This window comes from Entelurus aequoreus, linkage group LG23, assembly GCF_033978785.1.
Source record: "Entelurus aequoreus isolate RoL-2023_Sb linkage group LG23, RoL_Eaeq_v1.1, whole genome shotgun sequence".
Taxonomy (NCBI): Eukaryota; Metazoa; Chordata; class Actinopteri; order Syngnathiformes; family Syngnathidae; genus Entelurus; species Entelurus aequoreus.
Window position 1 is genome coordinate 10,879,251 of NC_084753.1, and position 18,147 is coordinate 10,897,397.

At 36.7% G+C, this 18,147-nt stretch overlaps 1 protein-coding gene across 2 annotated transcripts in view; it reads right to left on the bottom strand.

Annotated features, from left to right (window-relative positions):
• Positions 1-18,147, bottom strand: part of LOC133640407 (neurexin-3b) — an 869,211-nt gene that overhangs the window by 610,116 nt on the left and 240,948 nt on the right. For both annotated transcript variants that reach the window (XM_062033799.1, XM_062033798.1), the window contains exon 5: positions 6,954-7,255. In XM_062033799.1, the coding sequence (XP_061889783.1) occupies positions 6,954-7,255 (302 nt within the window). The remainder of the gene's footprint in view (positions 1-6,953; positions 7,256-18,147) is intronic.

Consider the following 18,147-nt stretch of genomic DNA (forward strand, 5'->3'; position numbering starts at 1 on the left):
TACATTAGTTGGTTAGATCTCGGTTAGTAAAACATGACTTGTAACGTGGATGAGTTAGTGGGGTGAACAAACACTACTCGGTTCGTGCGAGGGATTCGTCGCAAAGTCACATCTCGACGTCGTTGTTTAAATGGAAATAACATGCGTCGATAAAACACTTGATCTTTCTTACTAAATGTAATTGTGCTTCTTACATTTTGAGGGGGGAAATTGCACAAGCTGCATACAATTGCATGCCTTTTAAACATAAAAACTATCTGGCCTTGCAAAAAAAACTTTATTTTAACCCAGAGGGTGTCCACAGTTAAAAAAAACAGTAAAAATGTAAAAAAAATAATTACAAAATAATTATATTTTTTACTAATAAGTCAGGGGTGTATAGTGAAAAGTCAAAGTATGCAGGGGCCATTTAAATATATATATTTTTTTTCCATAAAAAAAATAAAAGATAGAAACAGACATGTACACAGTATTTAAAGACACAACTTAGGGTGAGTTTTGTATTATAAGTGTATTATTATCTGTATCATCAACATTTCAGCTTTTTTTTTTTTTTACATGTTTACTGTTTTGTGATAATACACTTTTGTCACCTGTAACACAAAGCTGACACAAAGTTTTGTCTTTAATACACCGTAAATTCCGGACAACTACTTTTTTTCTACACTTTGAACTCTGCGGATTATAAATCGGTGCGGCTAATATATGGATTTTTTTTTTTTTTTCCGCTAAATGCCATAATGCACAAAAATAGGAAAAAACAAGCAAAGGCACTGAGAAGTTATTGTTTGTGCTATGTCGCCATCTTTTGGACGAGTTACTGTGTTCTTCCATTTAATGAAATGAGAAGTGTCGCTCCGTCTTCTAGCCGTCCATAGCGTTCCTACTCAAGTGGATTCTTCATTCATCACTCCATGCAATGTTTGTAAGTTTTACAATATAACTAAAACAATTTGTACCTACTAAACCGTCCCATGTGTGATGTCTGTAGGAATGTTTACATGCATATTTGTACGTGCTATGGTAATGTAATAAAGCTAGTGTCTTTGGCATTAGCTACTATGCTAACAAGTTGACAAAAGTCTGTGTTAGTACCATTAACTTACAATGGCATTCTTTTTGTATTGATTCAGTTTTGTAAATTCACCAAAACGTCACCGTGGAGTTATTGAGTCTGTTTAGCTGATTGTAGAGCTATGAGGAGATGCCTTCTGTTTTGTTTGATCAGCCGTTTTACTGCCGCGTTACAGGCACCGTTTGGAAACAATTAAGGTATGTAAATAAGCGTTTACATAATATTCCTGTGTAAATAACTATTTGCACAACGTATATATCTTCAGCCTATAGTCCGGTGCAGCTAATATATGGATTTTTTTTTTCCCTAAAGGGACATGGGGGGGGAAAAAAATTTATAAATTTTTTGTTATGTTTTTTTTTTTTTTTAGACAAGTATCTCGTGCGCACGAGAAAGGTTCTCGTACGCACGAGAAACTTTTTATAAAGTTATAAAAAAAATACATATAATTTTTTTTTTTTTAATAAAAAGTTTCTCGTGCGCACGAGATACATGTCTAAAAAAAAAACTAAAAAAAACATATTATTTTTTATTTTTTATTTTTATAAAAAGTTTCTGTTTTTTTTTTTGTTTTTTTTAAAAATAATTTTAGAAAAAGTAGTCCGGTGCAGTTAATACATGGAATTTTAATTTTTTTTTTTTTTTTTAGACATGTATCTCGTGTGCACGAGAAATTATCTCGTGCGCACGAGATACATGTCTAAAAAAATAAAAAATAATAAAAAAATATTTAAAAAAATAATTTCCCCCATGTCCCCTTTAGGGGCTCCGTAATATCCGGTGCACTCATAAAATAATAAAATACGGTATGTAATGTCTATTTTTACCCTTTTTTTAAATAAATAAAAATCTCAAAACGGCACCTGAATACCTTGGCTTTTTAGTAAAAGGCCCTTGTGGGGAAAAGTTGGGACACCCCTTGTATTACTAACATGTATTCCAAACATTTTTTTGTGGGAATAAAATGCTAAATCCATAGGCAATAGTGTAGTAACACAATGAGGAGATTATACGTTATAATTCATATACAGTATATGCACGGTGACAAGCGGTGTGGCCCTCAATGGAAACAAGCTCGACACCCCTGCGCTACGTCATCGTCACTTGGCGACAGAAATGTGTCAGATGGCACAAATCCCGACAGAACACGTAGTGTTTGTTTCACCCTGAATATAATTGTGGTTTTCAAAGTGGAAAGAAAATGATAGTGAAAAGCAAGGGCAGAATAGAAAACAAGAAGAAAGCGAACCTTCACACTATGTTTTTTTTCTGTTTTTTTTTAACTACATATGTACTAGTGATGAGTAAATGACGCCTCAGTGAGTGTATGGCACACTCACTGGCTGTATTGACACCGCATGCACTCTAGTCAATGATCCAAATAGTAAGCAGGAAATGGAGAGCCATTACCTTATATGGCGCCATAAAAATGATCCTAAACTTTGTTCCTTTTCCTAGTAACATCTGTGCTTTTTTTTTTTTTCCTTCTTAAAGCGACACACACGTCGAGGCTTCGAGGGACTGCGTGGGTTTCACAATGCATCCTTTGACCCATCACTAGTAAATACTAACAACACCGCTTCGCCTCTCACCTTGCGGACACAAACAACATCTCGCTTCGCAGTTAGCATGAGCGCCCATCGACGCTGCTCGCTCTACTTGAGCGACGTCGTCCAACAGTGGAACCTCAGAAGTCGAACGCAATTCGATTGGATTTCAAAACAATGGCGCCCAGGAAGACACGACTAAAACTGTGTGTGGAAGTCTCTTGCTTCCGGGTTCTTTGGACCACCCACCACGGACATGACAGCTGCATTCAGGGTTTTATTTTTCAATAAAATGTCCTTTTTGTCCATTTCCGCCATATCAACTTCTTCGCTCGCTCTCGCACGCTCTTCCCCGACCTGAGCACACGAATGGTTTCTCTGCTGCTTTTCAGCAAACGTCTTTTGTGTCTGTCCGTCAGTTTCTCTCTCTCTCTCACGGCGTTCTCTGCCATCCACCAACAACCCACCTTCTCCTTCCCGACTGCTGCCTTTAACAGAGCGACAGGTGATCAAACAAACACTCACAGCTGTGTCATCTACGCACCTGCCGCTAATTCTTCTCCGCAGGCCCGCAGGCCACGCCCCCCCCAAACTGTGTTTTCTATTTATTCATTTATTTGTGTTTTTCCGTCACAAACACGTTTGGCGATATCTGTGCGGCATCGATCATAAACTTCTTTGGACGCACCTGCCCTGCCAGAGCATAAAAGGACAGAGCAAAAGTGGTCCTGGTTGCAGATAGGTTGTTTGTTGTTGCTATATTTAGCGAGTAATCAGAGACCCGTACATACCTTTTTTAAAGCCACTCATAAAAACAATCTATAAAATCAATTTTTGCAGAGTTTATACTCTTCTAGGTGAGGGATGATGTCTAAAAGCACACAGACACCTGTTTTGAGGCTTTAAAAAGATAGCTTTAAAAAGCAACGTAAGAAAGTTTGATTGTCGTTCTAAACATGTTTGTTTCGCTGTTTGCTTTTACTGTTTAACAATTGTTTTTGTTTGTGCTATGGCGGTAGAGATGATGTTCGAAACCGGTTCTCCCGGTTGTTCGATAAGAAAAGAACCGTTCGATAAGAAAAGAACCGATTCCATGGACTCAAATCCCTTTTTGAGAACCGGTTCCCGTTATCGAGGCCACTATAGTAAAGAAAATAGTTGGTTCTTTATTCGAATCCCTGGGAACGAATCCCGTCCCACAAGAAATGCCCTGTGGGACATCACAGGAAATGACGTAGCTCAGTCATTAGACTGAGCTACACAAGCAGCAAAAATAATGGACCGGAAAAAACCGCCTCAAGGCATGGCTATTCACCTATAGTGATCACAGAGACAGGTTGTTTTTGTGTTACTGTATATATTTGTTTTTCTGAAAAGTCCCACTTAATATACTTTGGGTAACAACAGTCAATATTTTTATTTTTTATTTTTTTAGGGGGGTAACAGTCAATATTTATTTTATTTTATTTGTTTCTTATAAAATAAAAGTGAGCTTTTGTTAAACCAAATATTGTGTTTTTTTCCATATACAACAACCTATCTGGATTCGATAAGAGAATCGATAAGGAATCGGTTCGATAAGAGGATTCGATAATGGGCTCGAACTCGATAATTTCTTATCAAACATCATCCCTAGCGCCATCTTTTGGACGGGTGCTGCGGGTTAAAAGTCGACAGTATTTTTGTTCTCTTCCGTGCCTTGAACCGGAAGTATTCGTACCGTTCCGTCTACTAGCCACCCATCATACTTGCCAACCCTCCCGAATTTTCCGGGAGACTCCCGAATTTCAGTGCCTCTCCCGAAAATCTCCCGGGACAAACATTCTCCCGAATTTCTCCCGATTTCCACCCGGACAACAATATTGGGGGCGTGCCTTAAAGGCACTACCTTTAGCGTCGTCTCTCACCTGAAAAAGAGACTATTATATATGTCTCTGTTATCCATAGGTTTATCTATAACCCATAAAGTAGGCAGGCACGGAGCTATTTCTCAGCGTGTGTTTATTCCAGCCGGCACGTTAATACACTGACACACAACATCCGGATTCCCATCATGCATTGCTTCAAAACTACGGCAAGTAGTAATGTCCAAAATTCCAGCCGGACAAACATCTGCGGTCCTCTCCAAGGTTTCTCATTGTCATCCCACTGGGTTGAGTTTTTCCTTGCCCTGATGTGGGATCTAAACCGGGGATGTCGTTGTGGCTTGTGCAGCCCTTTGAGACACTTGTGATTTAGGGCTATATAAATAAACATTGATTGATTGATAAAGCGCCACGTTTGATAGCAGTGCTTTCATGCACTATTTGTACGTGCTATCGTGTTAGCATTAGCGAACCTGCTAACATTTGTTGTATTATTAACTTATAATGGCATTTTTTTTGGTATTGTTTCAGTTTTGTAAATTCACCAAAACGTCACCATGGAGTTATTGATTCTGTACAAGCTGGCTTCCGCAGCTAATGGGTCCATGACTAGGGATGTCCCATAATGGCTTTTTTGCCGATATCTGATATTCAGATATTGTAAACTCTTAATTACCGATACCGATATCAACCGATACCGATATATACAGTCGTGGAATTAACACATTATTATGCCTAATTTGGACAACCAGGTATGGTGAAGATAAGGTCCTTTTTAAAAAAAATACTCAAATAAAATAAGATAAATAAATTTAAAAAAAATTCTTGAATAAAAAATAAAGTAAAACAATATACAAACTGTTACATAGAAACTAGTATTTAATGAAAATGAGTCAAATTAACTGTTAAAGGTTAGTACTATTAGTGGACCAGCAGCACGCACAATCATGTGTGCTTACGGACTGTATCCCTTGCAGACTGTATTGATATATATTGATATATAATGTAGGAACCAGAATATTAATAACAGGAAGAAACAACCCTTTTGTGTGAATGAGTGTGAATGGGGGAGGGAGGTTTGTTGGGTTGGTGCACTAATTGTAAGTGTATCGTGTTTTTTATGTTGATTTAATAAAAAAATTAAAAAAATTATACCGATAATTTCCGATATTACATTTTTAAAGCATTTATCGGCCGATAATATATATATATATAACATCTCTATCCATGACTATGACTTTTCCGTTTTGTTGGATCAGCCGTTTTACTGCCGTGTTACAGACATTGTTAATGTAAATAAACACCTGAAAAAATCTCTCATTTTACAACGTACAGTATACATCTGCAGCTTATAGTCCGGTGCAGCTAATATACAGACAAATATGTTTTTCTTCTCAAATCTAGTGCGGCTTATATACTCAGTGTTTTGGTCAATTTACTGAACTGAAACAATACAAAAATAATGCCACTGTAAGGTAATAATACCAACACAGACACTCGTAGTAAGCGAATTAGTTAATTAATGCTAACGACGCTAGCTTCATTACATTACCATGGCACGTGCAAATACGCATGAAAACACTCCTCCACGCTTTAGTAAGTAAGAATTGTTTTAGTTACATTGTAAAACTTACAAACGTTGCTTGGATTGAGGAAGAATTCATACAAGTAGAAACGCTATGGACGGCTATAAGACGGAACGGCAACTTTACTCCCGGTAGGTTTAAAAAAATAAAAAATAAAGTGCAGAACTCGTCGAAAAGATGGCGCCAAAGCACAAACAATAATATTGGACCATTATGTTGATACTTGGAGAGCCACGTTTTTTTTCCCGAGGCGGTACTTGGTGAAAAAAGTTTGAGAACCACTGCCGTAGGCAAGTGTTACCATGAAGCATCAAAAAGCCAAAGAAAAAGTCATCAATGGACATTTGATGCTGGGGATAAAAAGGGCTTTTATGAGTTCCGATTCTGAGGTTCCACTGCAAACGAGCTCCAAATCCTATCAGTCCAGGAACACTTGCACATTAAATAAATAAATACGCTATAAATACTCCTAAATAATACTACAAAAAGAGCATCTTTGGCTAAGCCTTGCTTCTTCCTACTCCTTTTCAGACAGGTCAAGAGACATGAGAATTTGCAAGTGACATGACGTGTACAATAAATTGCTGTGCGAAAGCAACGAGGAAGTAGCAGAAGGTGAAGTGTGACTATTCAACACGGCAAAAGAAGTTTGACTGCTTTTCTTTATACATTTTCAGTACAACAGAAATGAAACCATGACTTGAACAGAAGAACTCAAAACGTGATCCGTCTGTGGCAATGTGATGACAACTGATAAGAACATGGCGACATTTTTCACTTCGCCCCTTTTCAGACCCCTCCCTCCGGAAAAAATAAATAAAATCCGCCCCCCTCCGACGCCACCCGTCATCGGCGCTTTCCCCCCCGGCCCACCGGTTACCTGTCTCAGGTTGCGCGTGACTTTGATGTCGTGCCAGGCGTTGTCGTTGAACTTCCCGTTGACGGGCTCCACGATGGCCTCGAAGGCCCCGGAGCCCAGGTTGATGACGAGCGAGACGGCGCCGTCTTTGAGCGCCAGGTTGACGTAGTCCGCCGACTTGCCCGTGTGCAGCAGCAGGCCGTTGCGCTGCCACGTCTTGAAGGAGAGCGTGATCTCGTCGCTGCTGCTCTGGATGGGGTTCTGCGACAGGTCGTAGCAGAAGTACTCGGAGCCGCGGAAGGTGGCCACGTTCTCCTCCCTCGCTGGAAACGACAACCGGGAAAGGAAATGTTAGGTTTTGCTGCGAACCGGCCAAAACATGACACATCATTTTTACATTTCAAACTGTATAGGACAGGGGTGGCAAAACTTTTTCCACTCAGGGCCGCACATTGAAAAATCAAAGCTAGCGGGGGCCATTTTGATATTTTTTTATTTTAAAAACCAATACAATATATGTATAAAAAAATATACATTTAGGCTTCCACTCAGGCTTGACCCCAAAGGGTTTTGGTCCAAAAAATATAAAAAATGAGTCATTATTCAGTATTATTATTTGTGTTATTATTCAAGTTTTTAAATCTCTAGATCAGGGGTCACCAACCTTTTTGAAACCAAGAGCTACTTCTTGGGTACTGATTAATGTGAAGGGCTACCAGTTTGATACACACTTAAATAAATTGCCAGAAATAGCCAATTTGCTCAATTTACCTTTAACTCTATGTTATTATTAATAATTAATGATATTTACACTTAATTGAACAATTTAAAAGAGGAGAAAACACGAAAAAAATGACAATTAAATTTTGAAACATAGTTTATCTTCAAATTTGACTCTTTAAAATTCAAAATTCAACCGAAAAAAAGAAGAGAAAAACTTTAAAAAAGAATTTATGGAACATCATTAGTAATTTTTCCTGATTAAGATTAATTTTAGAATTTTGATGACATGTTTTAAATAGGTTAAAATCCAATCTACATTTTGTTAGAATATATAACAAATTGGACCAAGCTATATTTCTAACAAAGACAAATCATTATTTCTTCTAGATTTTCCAGAACAAAAATTTTAAAAGAAATTCAAAAGACCTTGAAATAAGATATAAATTTGATTCTACAGATTTTCTAGATTTGCCAGAATAATTTTTTTGAATTTTAATCATAATAAGTTTGAAGAAATATTTCACAAATATTGTCCGTCGAAAAAACAGAAGCTAAAATGAAGAATTAAATTAAAATGTATTTATTATTCTTTACAATAAAAAAAATAAATTTACTTGAACATTGATTTAAACTGTCAGGAAAGAAGAGGAAGGAATTCAAAAGGTAAAAATGTATATGTGTTTAAAAATCCTAAAATAATTTTTAAGGTTGTATTTTTTCTCTAAAATTGTCTTTCTGAAAGTTATAAGAAGCAAAGTAAAAAAAATAATGAATTTATTTAAACAAGTGAAGACCAAGTCTTTAAAGTATTTTCTTGGATTTTCAAATTCTATTTGAGTTTTGTCTCTCTTAGAATTAAAAATGTCGGGCAAAGCGAGACCAGCTTGCTAGTAAATAAATACATTTTAAAAAATAGAGGCAGCTCACTGGTAAGTGCTGCTATTTGAGCTATTTTTAGAACAGGCCGGCGGGCTACTCATCTGGTCCTTACGGGCTACCTGGTGCCCGCGGGCACCGCGTTGGTGACCCCTGCTCTAGATCAACATTAGGTCTATCTGTCAATATAACATTTTTTAAAGATTTAAATTATATGCTCTTTTTGTCAAAGAAAACCTTTTTTTTAATGAAAAAAAACACAAAATCTGCAATATTTTCACCCAATAAAATTTTTAAGTGGGAAATTTGAGATTATATAATAATTGGAGCCTTAAAAAGGTCAACAACTCATAACAACATTATTATTGTTTGAGCAATGACACTTAAAAACTAATCACACTAAAATTGTAGGGGATCCAAAAGGGTCCTACTCATTAAAGTGTTAAAAAATAAATTATATATATATTTTTTTTACTGTTTACTTTTAACACAATAATCTCGAGATCAACTTCAGATCTATCTGTCAATTATAAGTTGTATTGTTGTTTATGTTTTTTGTTTGTTCGTTTTAGGCCCCTCTTTAAAAAAAACAGCTCGTTTTTTTACATGGCAAACACAAAAAATGCAACATTTTCCCCCCAAAATATCTCAAAATATTTAATGTGACGTAATTAGAGCCTTGAATTGAATTTTGCTCTTTAAATACCACTTTTAATGTTTTTTTTTTTTTCAATCGTATTTTTAAAATGTGCCGTGGGGCCGTTAAAAAATGACCTACGGGCCGCAAATGGTCCACGGGCCGCACTTTGGACACCCCTACTGTACAGTAATCTATTTATTTATATCGGCCCCTTATTGCTCTTTTATCCTGCACTACAACGAGCTAATGCAACAACATTTAGTTCTTATCTGTACTGTAAAGTTCAGATTTGAATGACAATAAAAAGGAAGTGTAAGTCTAAATGGTACCAAATCCCGAGACCTGGAAAATCTTTTTCATCACTTTAGTATGCGTTAACAAGTGTTAGTTTAATAATAAAATCTGAAAAGTGATCTGATAATAATAATCTGAGTCTCATTTGCAAGTTTTATATGGTAGACTTTGCATGGAAGTGCAATTAAAAGACGTGACATGGCAGTAGTGTATAGAGGAAGTACGGCCAACTCGGTTCCAAAGTTGGTAGCAAACATGGCGCCCTGTAGTCACGCGAGTCCTCTGGCCATACTCGATACGAGACTTGCAGGGCGCCGAATTTGCCTACAACTTTAAATCCGAGTTGGCCACACTCCCTCTGTACGCGGTTCTGGGCTGCAGCAAGCTAAATGTGCCAGTCTTGTCCTGTTGCGCCCTACAAAGTGTTGTTACTGTAAGTATGGTACAGATCACACGCCAGCTGTTTTGATTGTAACGTGCATCTCAGTTGTAGTTTTCATTGACAAATGTAAGTAAAATTCACGTGAAATTGCGAATGCTAATCGGTAACGTGTATGTGGCGGAGCCAATGTATAGTAAATCAAGATCGAGCCTGACTATACTGTTGTGCACTTTTTTCTTGTTCTGTTGGCATGGAGAATTGTATCATTGCCTAGAGTTTGCTTAAGTGCTGCTTGAGTGATTTTCCCCCCCTCCGCTAAATGTTTGAGCCGGTGTTTAGTCTGCAACAGATGGTACCGTTTGATTTAGGTGAAATAGTACACGGTAGTACCAAGGGAACTCGGTCAGTACCAATAAAAGTACTGAGTTCAGTACCCATCTCTACTTGTATTCATGTTAGCATTCAATCTAGCTCGCCAGCCATTAGCGTGCTAGCTCGATTCTCCGCTGAATGCTAAATATCACCTGAGGGTCCGAAAAAAATAAAATAATCGATTCACATCTGATTTTAAATCGATTCATGATTTTTGAGAATTGATACAAAATGATACATATATTTTTTTTTAATTACATATGTATTTAAAAATTTTGAACAATTCATAACTATTATTAATATTACTAGTATTGTTGATACTTTGTTTGTATTTTCCTTTTTTCTTAGTATTGTATTTTTAATGATTTATTTTCAGTGATAATTTATATTACCGGATTAAAAGTTGTTGAAATTTACCTGTAAAATCGCAAATGCTAATCAGCAGCATGTACATGGAAAATCCAATGTAAATTAGCATGGAGCTAGCGCATTTTAAAAGGTGGAGCCTCACTGGACTTTCAAGCGCCTCCTCTTTGTTTTTGTTTGTAACTTTACCTGGAGCAAATGTATCTAAAGCGTGGCATTGATTTTTGTTGACCCGCAGCATATTATAGAAATTAAAAAAATATATATATAAAGAGTAAAAACTAGAGATGTCCGATAATGGCTTTTTTGCCTAAATCCGATATTCCGATATTGTCCAACTCTTAATTACCGATTCCGATATCAACCGATACCGATATATACAGTCGTGGAATTAACACATTATTATGCCTAATTTTGTTGTGATGCCCAGCTGGATGCATTAAACAATGTAACAAGGTTTTCCAAAATAAATCAACTCAAGTTATGGCAAAAAAATGCCAACATGGCACTGCCATATTTATTATTGAAGTCACAAAGTGCATTATTTTTTTTAACATGCCTCAAAACAGCAGCTTGGAATTTGGGACATGCTCTCCCTGAGAGAGCATGAGGAGGTTGAGGTGGTGGCGGGGTAGGGAGTAGCAAAGGAATGTATTTGTTCTGTTGTGTTTATGTTGTGTTACGGTGCGGATGTTCTCTCCATATGTGTTTGTCATTCTTGTTTGGTGTGGGTTCACAGTGTGGCGCATATTTGTAACAGTGTTAAAGTTATTTATACGTCCACCCTAAGTGTGACCTGTATGGCTGTTGACCAAGTATGCTTTGCATTCACTTGTGTGTGTGAAAAGCCGTAGATATTATGTGATTGGGCCGGCACGCAAAGGCAGTGCCTTTAAGGTTTATTGGCGCTCTGTCATAAATTTTAGTTTTTGAAACCGATACCGATAATTTCCGATATTACATATTTAAGCATTTATCGGCCGATAATATCGGCAGTCCGATATTATCGGACATCTCTAGTAAAAAGTACAAAAAATTGGGGAAAAAAAGCAAAACAAGGTTATGTAATGAGAAATAGCTAAAATGTTAATACGAATTAACACCTAAATTGTGTCTTTAGTTCTGTTTTTATGTTGTTTTTTTTTTACAAAATATATTTTTTAAATGGCCGTAGCATGCATGGCTTTTCAGTAGACAGCCTTTTGTCGTAAACTTTGGGAAATCTAACTTAGTGGCAGTTCGTTTTGAGTGCTTGTTTCCCTGCCAAGTACTTGAACTGGTGTACTCATGTGCAAAAAAAAAAAAAAAAAAAAAGTATTGAAATATGGTACTGTTTGATCTTACTTGACACCGTACCTGGTGGTACCAACATCATTCTGCCGGTACCTATACAAGTACTTCATTATGTACTTTTATTTTGGTACACGCTCAGTACCAATCAGACCCTGAATCAAAAGACTAATGTAAAATGAAGTGTCTGTTGAGTGTTTTCCGGCGTTCATCTAAAACCTCGTCACAAGTGGCGATGATGTGTGCTATAATGTTGAGTTAAAACGTACACTTACTGCAAAATAAACACAGCAAGCTTCCCCTCCATGTGAATAAATGAATAAATGATGACACAACCTCATTAAAAAGGAAGAACTGCTTTGCAATGTAAAAAAGGTCACATCAAGCAAACAAACTGGTTCCCCATAATTACACGTTTGATTATTCCATCGTTCACTTTGGATCATAAAAACAAAACAAAAAAAAACATAGCACAGTCGTGGATTTAGATTCCGCATATACCTACGGGGAGGACTTTGAATGGGAAACCATTCCGACTAATGGCGCACATGAATCCGAAATGAGCATAATGTGACAGTTTAACACCATTCCGTTGTTGCAAAGTGACTTGCTGAGCACATTTTTTTCTTCTTCTACGAAACATAAAATGAGGACAAAGGCGAAAGGGGCTCAGGGATGGGGGGGGCAGAACACACATTTCTATGTAATGCACACCACCGACAGATTGGAAAAGCAAGTGAAGTCAATAGATTAAGAGATAAAGAGGGGGTGTCTACTTGATGTGTTGGCGTGGAAGACAGATCGAGTGACTAAATGAGGTCCAGTATTTATTGGAGCGGAGGGTCAATTTTTGTGTACTCGAACTATAGTAGCCTCTCTACCTTAGGGGAAAACAAAAAAAAATGTCTATTTTCAGTGGGGTGTTTATTCCCTCTCACTTGAATTCATCTTAGTCAGAGGTGTGTAGTAATGCAGTGTTCGGAAAAGTAGTAACTACTTATAATTACTTGTTACTTTGCCTAGTAATTAATGACATGTATCAAAGCAGGGGTGTCCAAAGTGAGGCCCGGGGGCCATTTGCGGCCCGCAGCTAATTGTTTACCGGCCCGCCACACATTCTGGAAATACTATTGTAAAAATAAAAAAGAACATTAAAAAAAGTGGAATGAGGTGAAATATAACGAGAAAAAGTTGCAATGTTGACACAAAAGCTGCCACGCAGGCTGTTTTTTTTTCTTTTGTCTTTCTTCATTTTTCTTTTTTTGCCATTGTTCAAAAAAAAAAAATAATGAAAAAAAATCCATGTTATAATGAATTATTTTCAGGGCTCCAATTACTTCAGATATTTCACTTTAAAATGTTTTATGTGGTAAATATTGCATATATTGTGTAGTAGCCATATAAAAAAACACCAAAGTTTTCTTTGACAAAAGCGCATAAAACAAACAAAATAATAGTTCCAGCATAAAATGGACAGATATATCTGAAGTTGATCTCGTAACTTAAGTGTTGAAAGTAAAAGAAAAACCTAATAAAAATGTATCACTTTATGAGTGGGGCACCTTTTGGATCCCAAATATATTTAGTGATTTTTTATTTATCTTTTCACTGTGATTACTCAAAAATATGAAAGAATTAAAATCAGTGGTGTCCTGCATTATTGATCTTATAGGGCTCTAATTACTAAATACTGCATATTTCAGTTTTACTATAAAAAAAACTAAGTTGTTTTTGACAGAAAAGCCATAAAACATTTTTTTTTAATTGTATTACTTTATATCAACTTGAAGTTGATATAGAGATTTACTGTAAGCGTTAAATAATTAAAAAATAATAATAATCTGACTTATTTTTAACATTTTAATGACTGAGACCCTTTATGATCCCCGGGACCCCTAAAGGTAAAATAAATAAAAAAATGCATATATTTTGTTATGGTTTGAAAATGAAAAATATCAAAATGGCCCCCACATGCTTTAATTTTTCCGTGTGCGGCCCTCAGTGAAAAAAGTTTGGACACCCCTGTATTAAAGAGTAATTACTCTTTTAGAATAGAATAGAATAGAATAGAATGGACTTTATTGTCAATATATTTGCATATAACGAGATTAAGGACTCCAATTTAATATGCGGTAGTGGGAACCAATATGGCGTAAAAATAAATAAATAGTAAAGTAAAATAAATTACACACCAGGCAATAAAGAAAAAAAACTAACAATTGAAATAAACAGACTACTATCCAATAAGAATAATAAGCAACTTTTGGTAAACTAGTTGAGTTACTTGGAAAAAAAAAACTTCAATTATGCATTTGAGAGATGTTTCATGAGAGCAGAGTGTGTGTGTGTGTGTGTGTGTGGCTTACAGGGCAATGCCTGCTGCTAATTGACGTGTGATGTCAGCAAGATTTATTGATTGATTGATTGAGACTTTTATTAGTAGATTGCACAGTACAGTACATATTCCGTACAATTGACCACTAAATGGTAACACCCGAATAAGTTTTTTTAATTTGTTTAAGTGGGGGTCCACGTTAATCAATTCATGGTAAAAGAGCAGTATGAGCTCAGTTGTGTTCATTAGCTCTGTTGAATCTTTTCACTGCATGGTGTTAGCGCTAGTTAATAGTATCTCCTTGTCCAAAAACACGGTATTTTGGGATGGCAAGCTTGTCACTTCAATCATTGATTTGTTGTTCATTATCCCCTCATAGTAGTAGTAGTGTGTGTGTGTATATATATATATATATATATATATATATATATATATATATATATATATATATATATATATATATATATATATATATATATATATATATATATATATATATATATATATATATATATATAATTATACATAAGTAACAAATTCCAATTACCATTTACACGATTACAGTATATGTAACAGCTGGAGCAAAAAACCAAAAGAAAAATGCTACTCAGGTGCACCTTTGGAATTCACATGAATCGGTGGCCGGTAGAACTGGTGGGACTTGGTCGGTGCCCAAAAAAAAAGCACCAAATTAGGTACTTATTCCTATTGTTGACACTGTTAAGTGGTCAGGGAAACGTCCGCTTGCTTACAGGAAGTTGCTTTTTGTGGGGTTTTTTTGTGTTTGTGTTCTTTCGAGTCGGATTCAAGATCGACATAATCATTTTAACTATTAGACGCCCAGGGTGGCAAATTACAAGACGACTTTTTGGACTGACGATCACCCAATTCATTCTTTAAGTTGCACTCAACGACATATCTTTAAACTTTCATGAATCATAATGCTGAAGTACCAAAAGCTGTCGATATCATATTTTTGCTATGAATAATACAATGCAAAGGGATATAATGAAATACGTGTGTAGCTCAGCAATATTAGACCGGGGGTAAGTGCATACGGATCCATAACAAACAGGGGGAACGTATTGCCTGTTGAGACATGTTCTGCACAAATCTGTGGCTTTTATATCGATCTCACTGTAGAGCCGGGTCATTTCCCCCCTTATTTATTTATTTTTCTTGCCTTGGTCATCAATATTCCAGCCGTGAGCAGCATAGCACGTCGCTTGGGGCTTCGGGTTCCATTTCAAAATCCAGTGGAAGCAATTAGCTCCTTCATTACCATCTCCCCATTTTCCTCCGCCACGCAGAGTGAGGTCGACCCCAAAGGTTGACCCCCGAGGGCCACGGAGCAAAGAACTCAATCATATTTCGGTGCTCCAATCAACCTTTAACATCACGAAGCTCACCATAGCATAACAAACTAGCCTAGATTATAAATAAATACTGTGCGAGTCATATTTTGACGGGAAACATTTGTTTTAGTTTCGTTGTAAAAATGACGAAAAATGTCTTATTTTCTATTATCTATGTTGCTGGGGTAAAACTGAACAATGCTAACAACACGGCCGCTAGTTTTAGCCGTGACAATCAAGTTTACCAATTTCGATGCAGTTCGTCGTCAGCCCCTGCCTCGTCAATAACACGCCACCGCGTGGGTGAGACTTTGACTGCTATCAATGCTAGGTGGAGACGAACTCTGTCGATACGCTTCACACCTTCAACACCGTCAACTCCACATGACATCGGTGAGGCTCTGGCGTGAGCCGTGTGGAACGACAAGGCAACGCTAACGCAGAATGCTAACAACACAGCTACGGGCGTAGCAGCGACTGTCAAGTTGACCACGTTTTGGCGGGGAAAAAAAAATTCAGTCCAGTTCTAACTTAGAGGAACTAACCGGGATGTATTGAAGTATTTCCATGTAGTGGCCGGGTGAATACTGAGTACTGTAATCTATAGTAGAACACACTCAAGGCTATTATATTGGATGAAACTAGTTTCCAATTAAAGGTGGGCGGGGTTTGGTGGTAGCGGGGGGTGTATATTGTAGCATCCCGGGAAGAGTTAGTGCTGCAAGGGGTTCTGGGTATTTGTTCTGTTGTGTTTATGTTGTGTTACGGTGCGGATGTTCTCCCGAAATGTGTTTGTCATTCTTGTTTGGTGTGGGTTCACAGTGTGGCGCATATTTGTAACAGTGTTAAAGTTGTGTATACGGCCACCCTCAGTTTGACCTGTATGGCTGTTGATCAAGAATGCCTTGCATTCACTTATGTGTGTGTAAAAGCCGCATATATTATGTGACTGGGCCGGAACGTTGTTTGTATGGAGGAAAAGTGGACGTGACGACAGGTTGTAGAGGACGCTAAAGGCAGTCGACCCCAATAATGTTGTCCGGGTGGAAATCGGGAGAATGATTGCCCCGGGAGATTTTCGGGAGGGGCACTGAAATTCGGGAGTCTCCCGGGAAAATTGGGAGGTTGAAACCGATACCGATAATTTCCGATGTTACATTTTAAAGCATTTATCGGCATCTCTAATTGATAAGGTGGTCAAAAGTTTGGAACCAGTTAGCGGCAGTAAACAAGACTATAAATGATTTGTTTAAAACTTGCAAACAGTATTATTTAGACTGAAGTCAAGGTTTATTCTGAAAGGAAATGTTTGCACTGGTACATGTATTGACCTGATCGCTGAACGTATAATAACCACATTCCAGGTAAACATCTGCAGTTAAGGTAAAACGCATGAGCGGTCTGAATAAATTGAATAATATTTATACATGATTAAACCAGTATTTTTTGGGATTAGTCACTAGTGTTCTGAATAACGGGGCTACTTTTACTAGTAAGGAGTAATCCAACTATTCACATTTATCTACGTTTCGCCATTACGTTGATGTGGTCGTATGTCAACAAGACAGCGTCAATAGCACTGCAAGTTCAATGCAAGAACTCGCAACACCTACACTGAAATTAACTCGATATCAAATAGAAGGAGGCAACATCACACAGCAAACAACACGCACATAGACACTACTACTTGGAGATAATAGTGAACAACAAATCAATGATTGAAGTGACAAGGTTGCAATCTGACAAAAGGCCCCGAATTTTAACTTTTTAAGGTCAAGGCAAGTGCTGCCTCAAAGGAGGGCTCATATTTTAGGGCACCAAGGCAAGTTGGAAGGGCACCACATATTTTCTTTCGAGGCAGGACATATATATTATTATTATTATAGAGGTTTATTTGAAACAGGGACAGATACAAAAACATAGACATCCGAAACAGTTATCCGATGTATGCATCATAGTGTTTGTAGCCAAAGCTAATTTACAACACTTGTCCCCAACAACAACAACACAGATCCAACATCATTAAAATAGGAAAATAAAAAATAGAATGAGTCGATAATAATGATAATAGTAATAATACAGACAAAGTGCAAACTAGATAAAAGCCAATAATAATAATAACACAGACAAAGTGCAGACTAGATAAAAAATAATTAATAAAAATGAGTAAAAACTAAACATGGGAACACGATTGTTGCTCAACTAGCCATAATTGTGTTTGTTTTTTGAAAGTGACAAGTGCAGGTATACTTTTCAAAGTGTCGGGTAAAGAGTTCCATAGTTGTGGTCCTTATATATATATATGTATATATATATATGTATATATATATATATATATATATATATATATATATATATATATATATATATATATATATATATATATATATATATATATGTATATATATATATATATATATATATATATATATATATATATAAAAATTGTGTTAATGTATGAGATCTAGGGCTGCCAATTATGGCCAAAGTAATAATTAAAATTATTGTTATCAATATTAAAATCATGATTACTGATTGTTAGGTAAAGCAGTGTTGGGGTGTGAACTTAATACCATCATGTC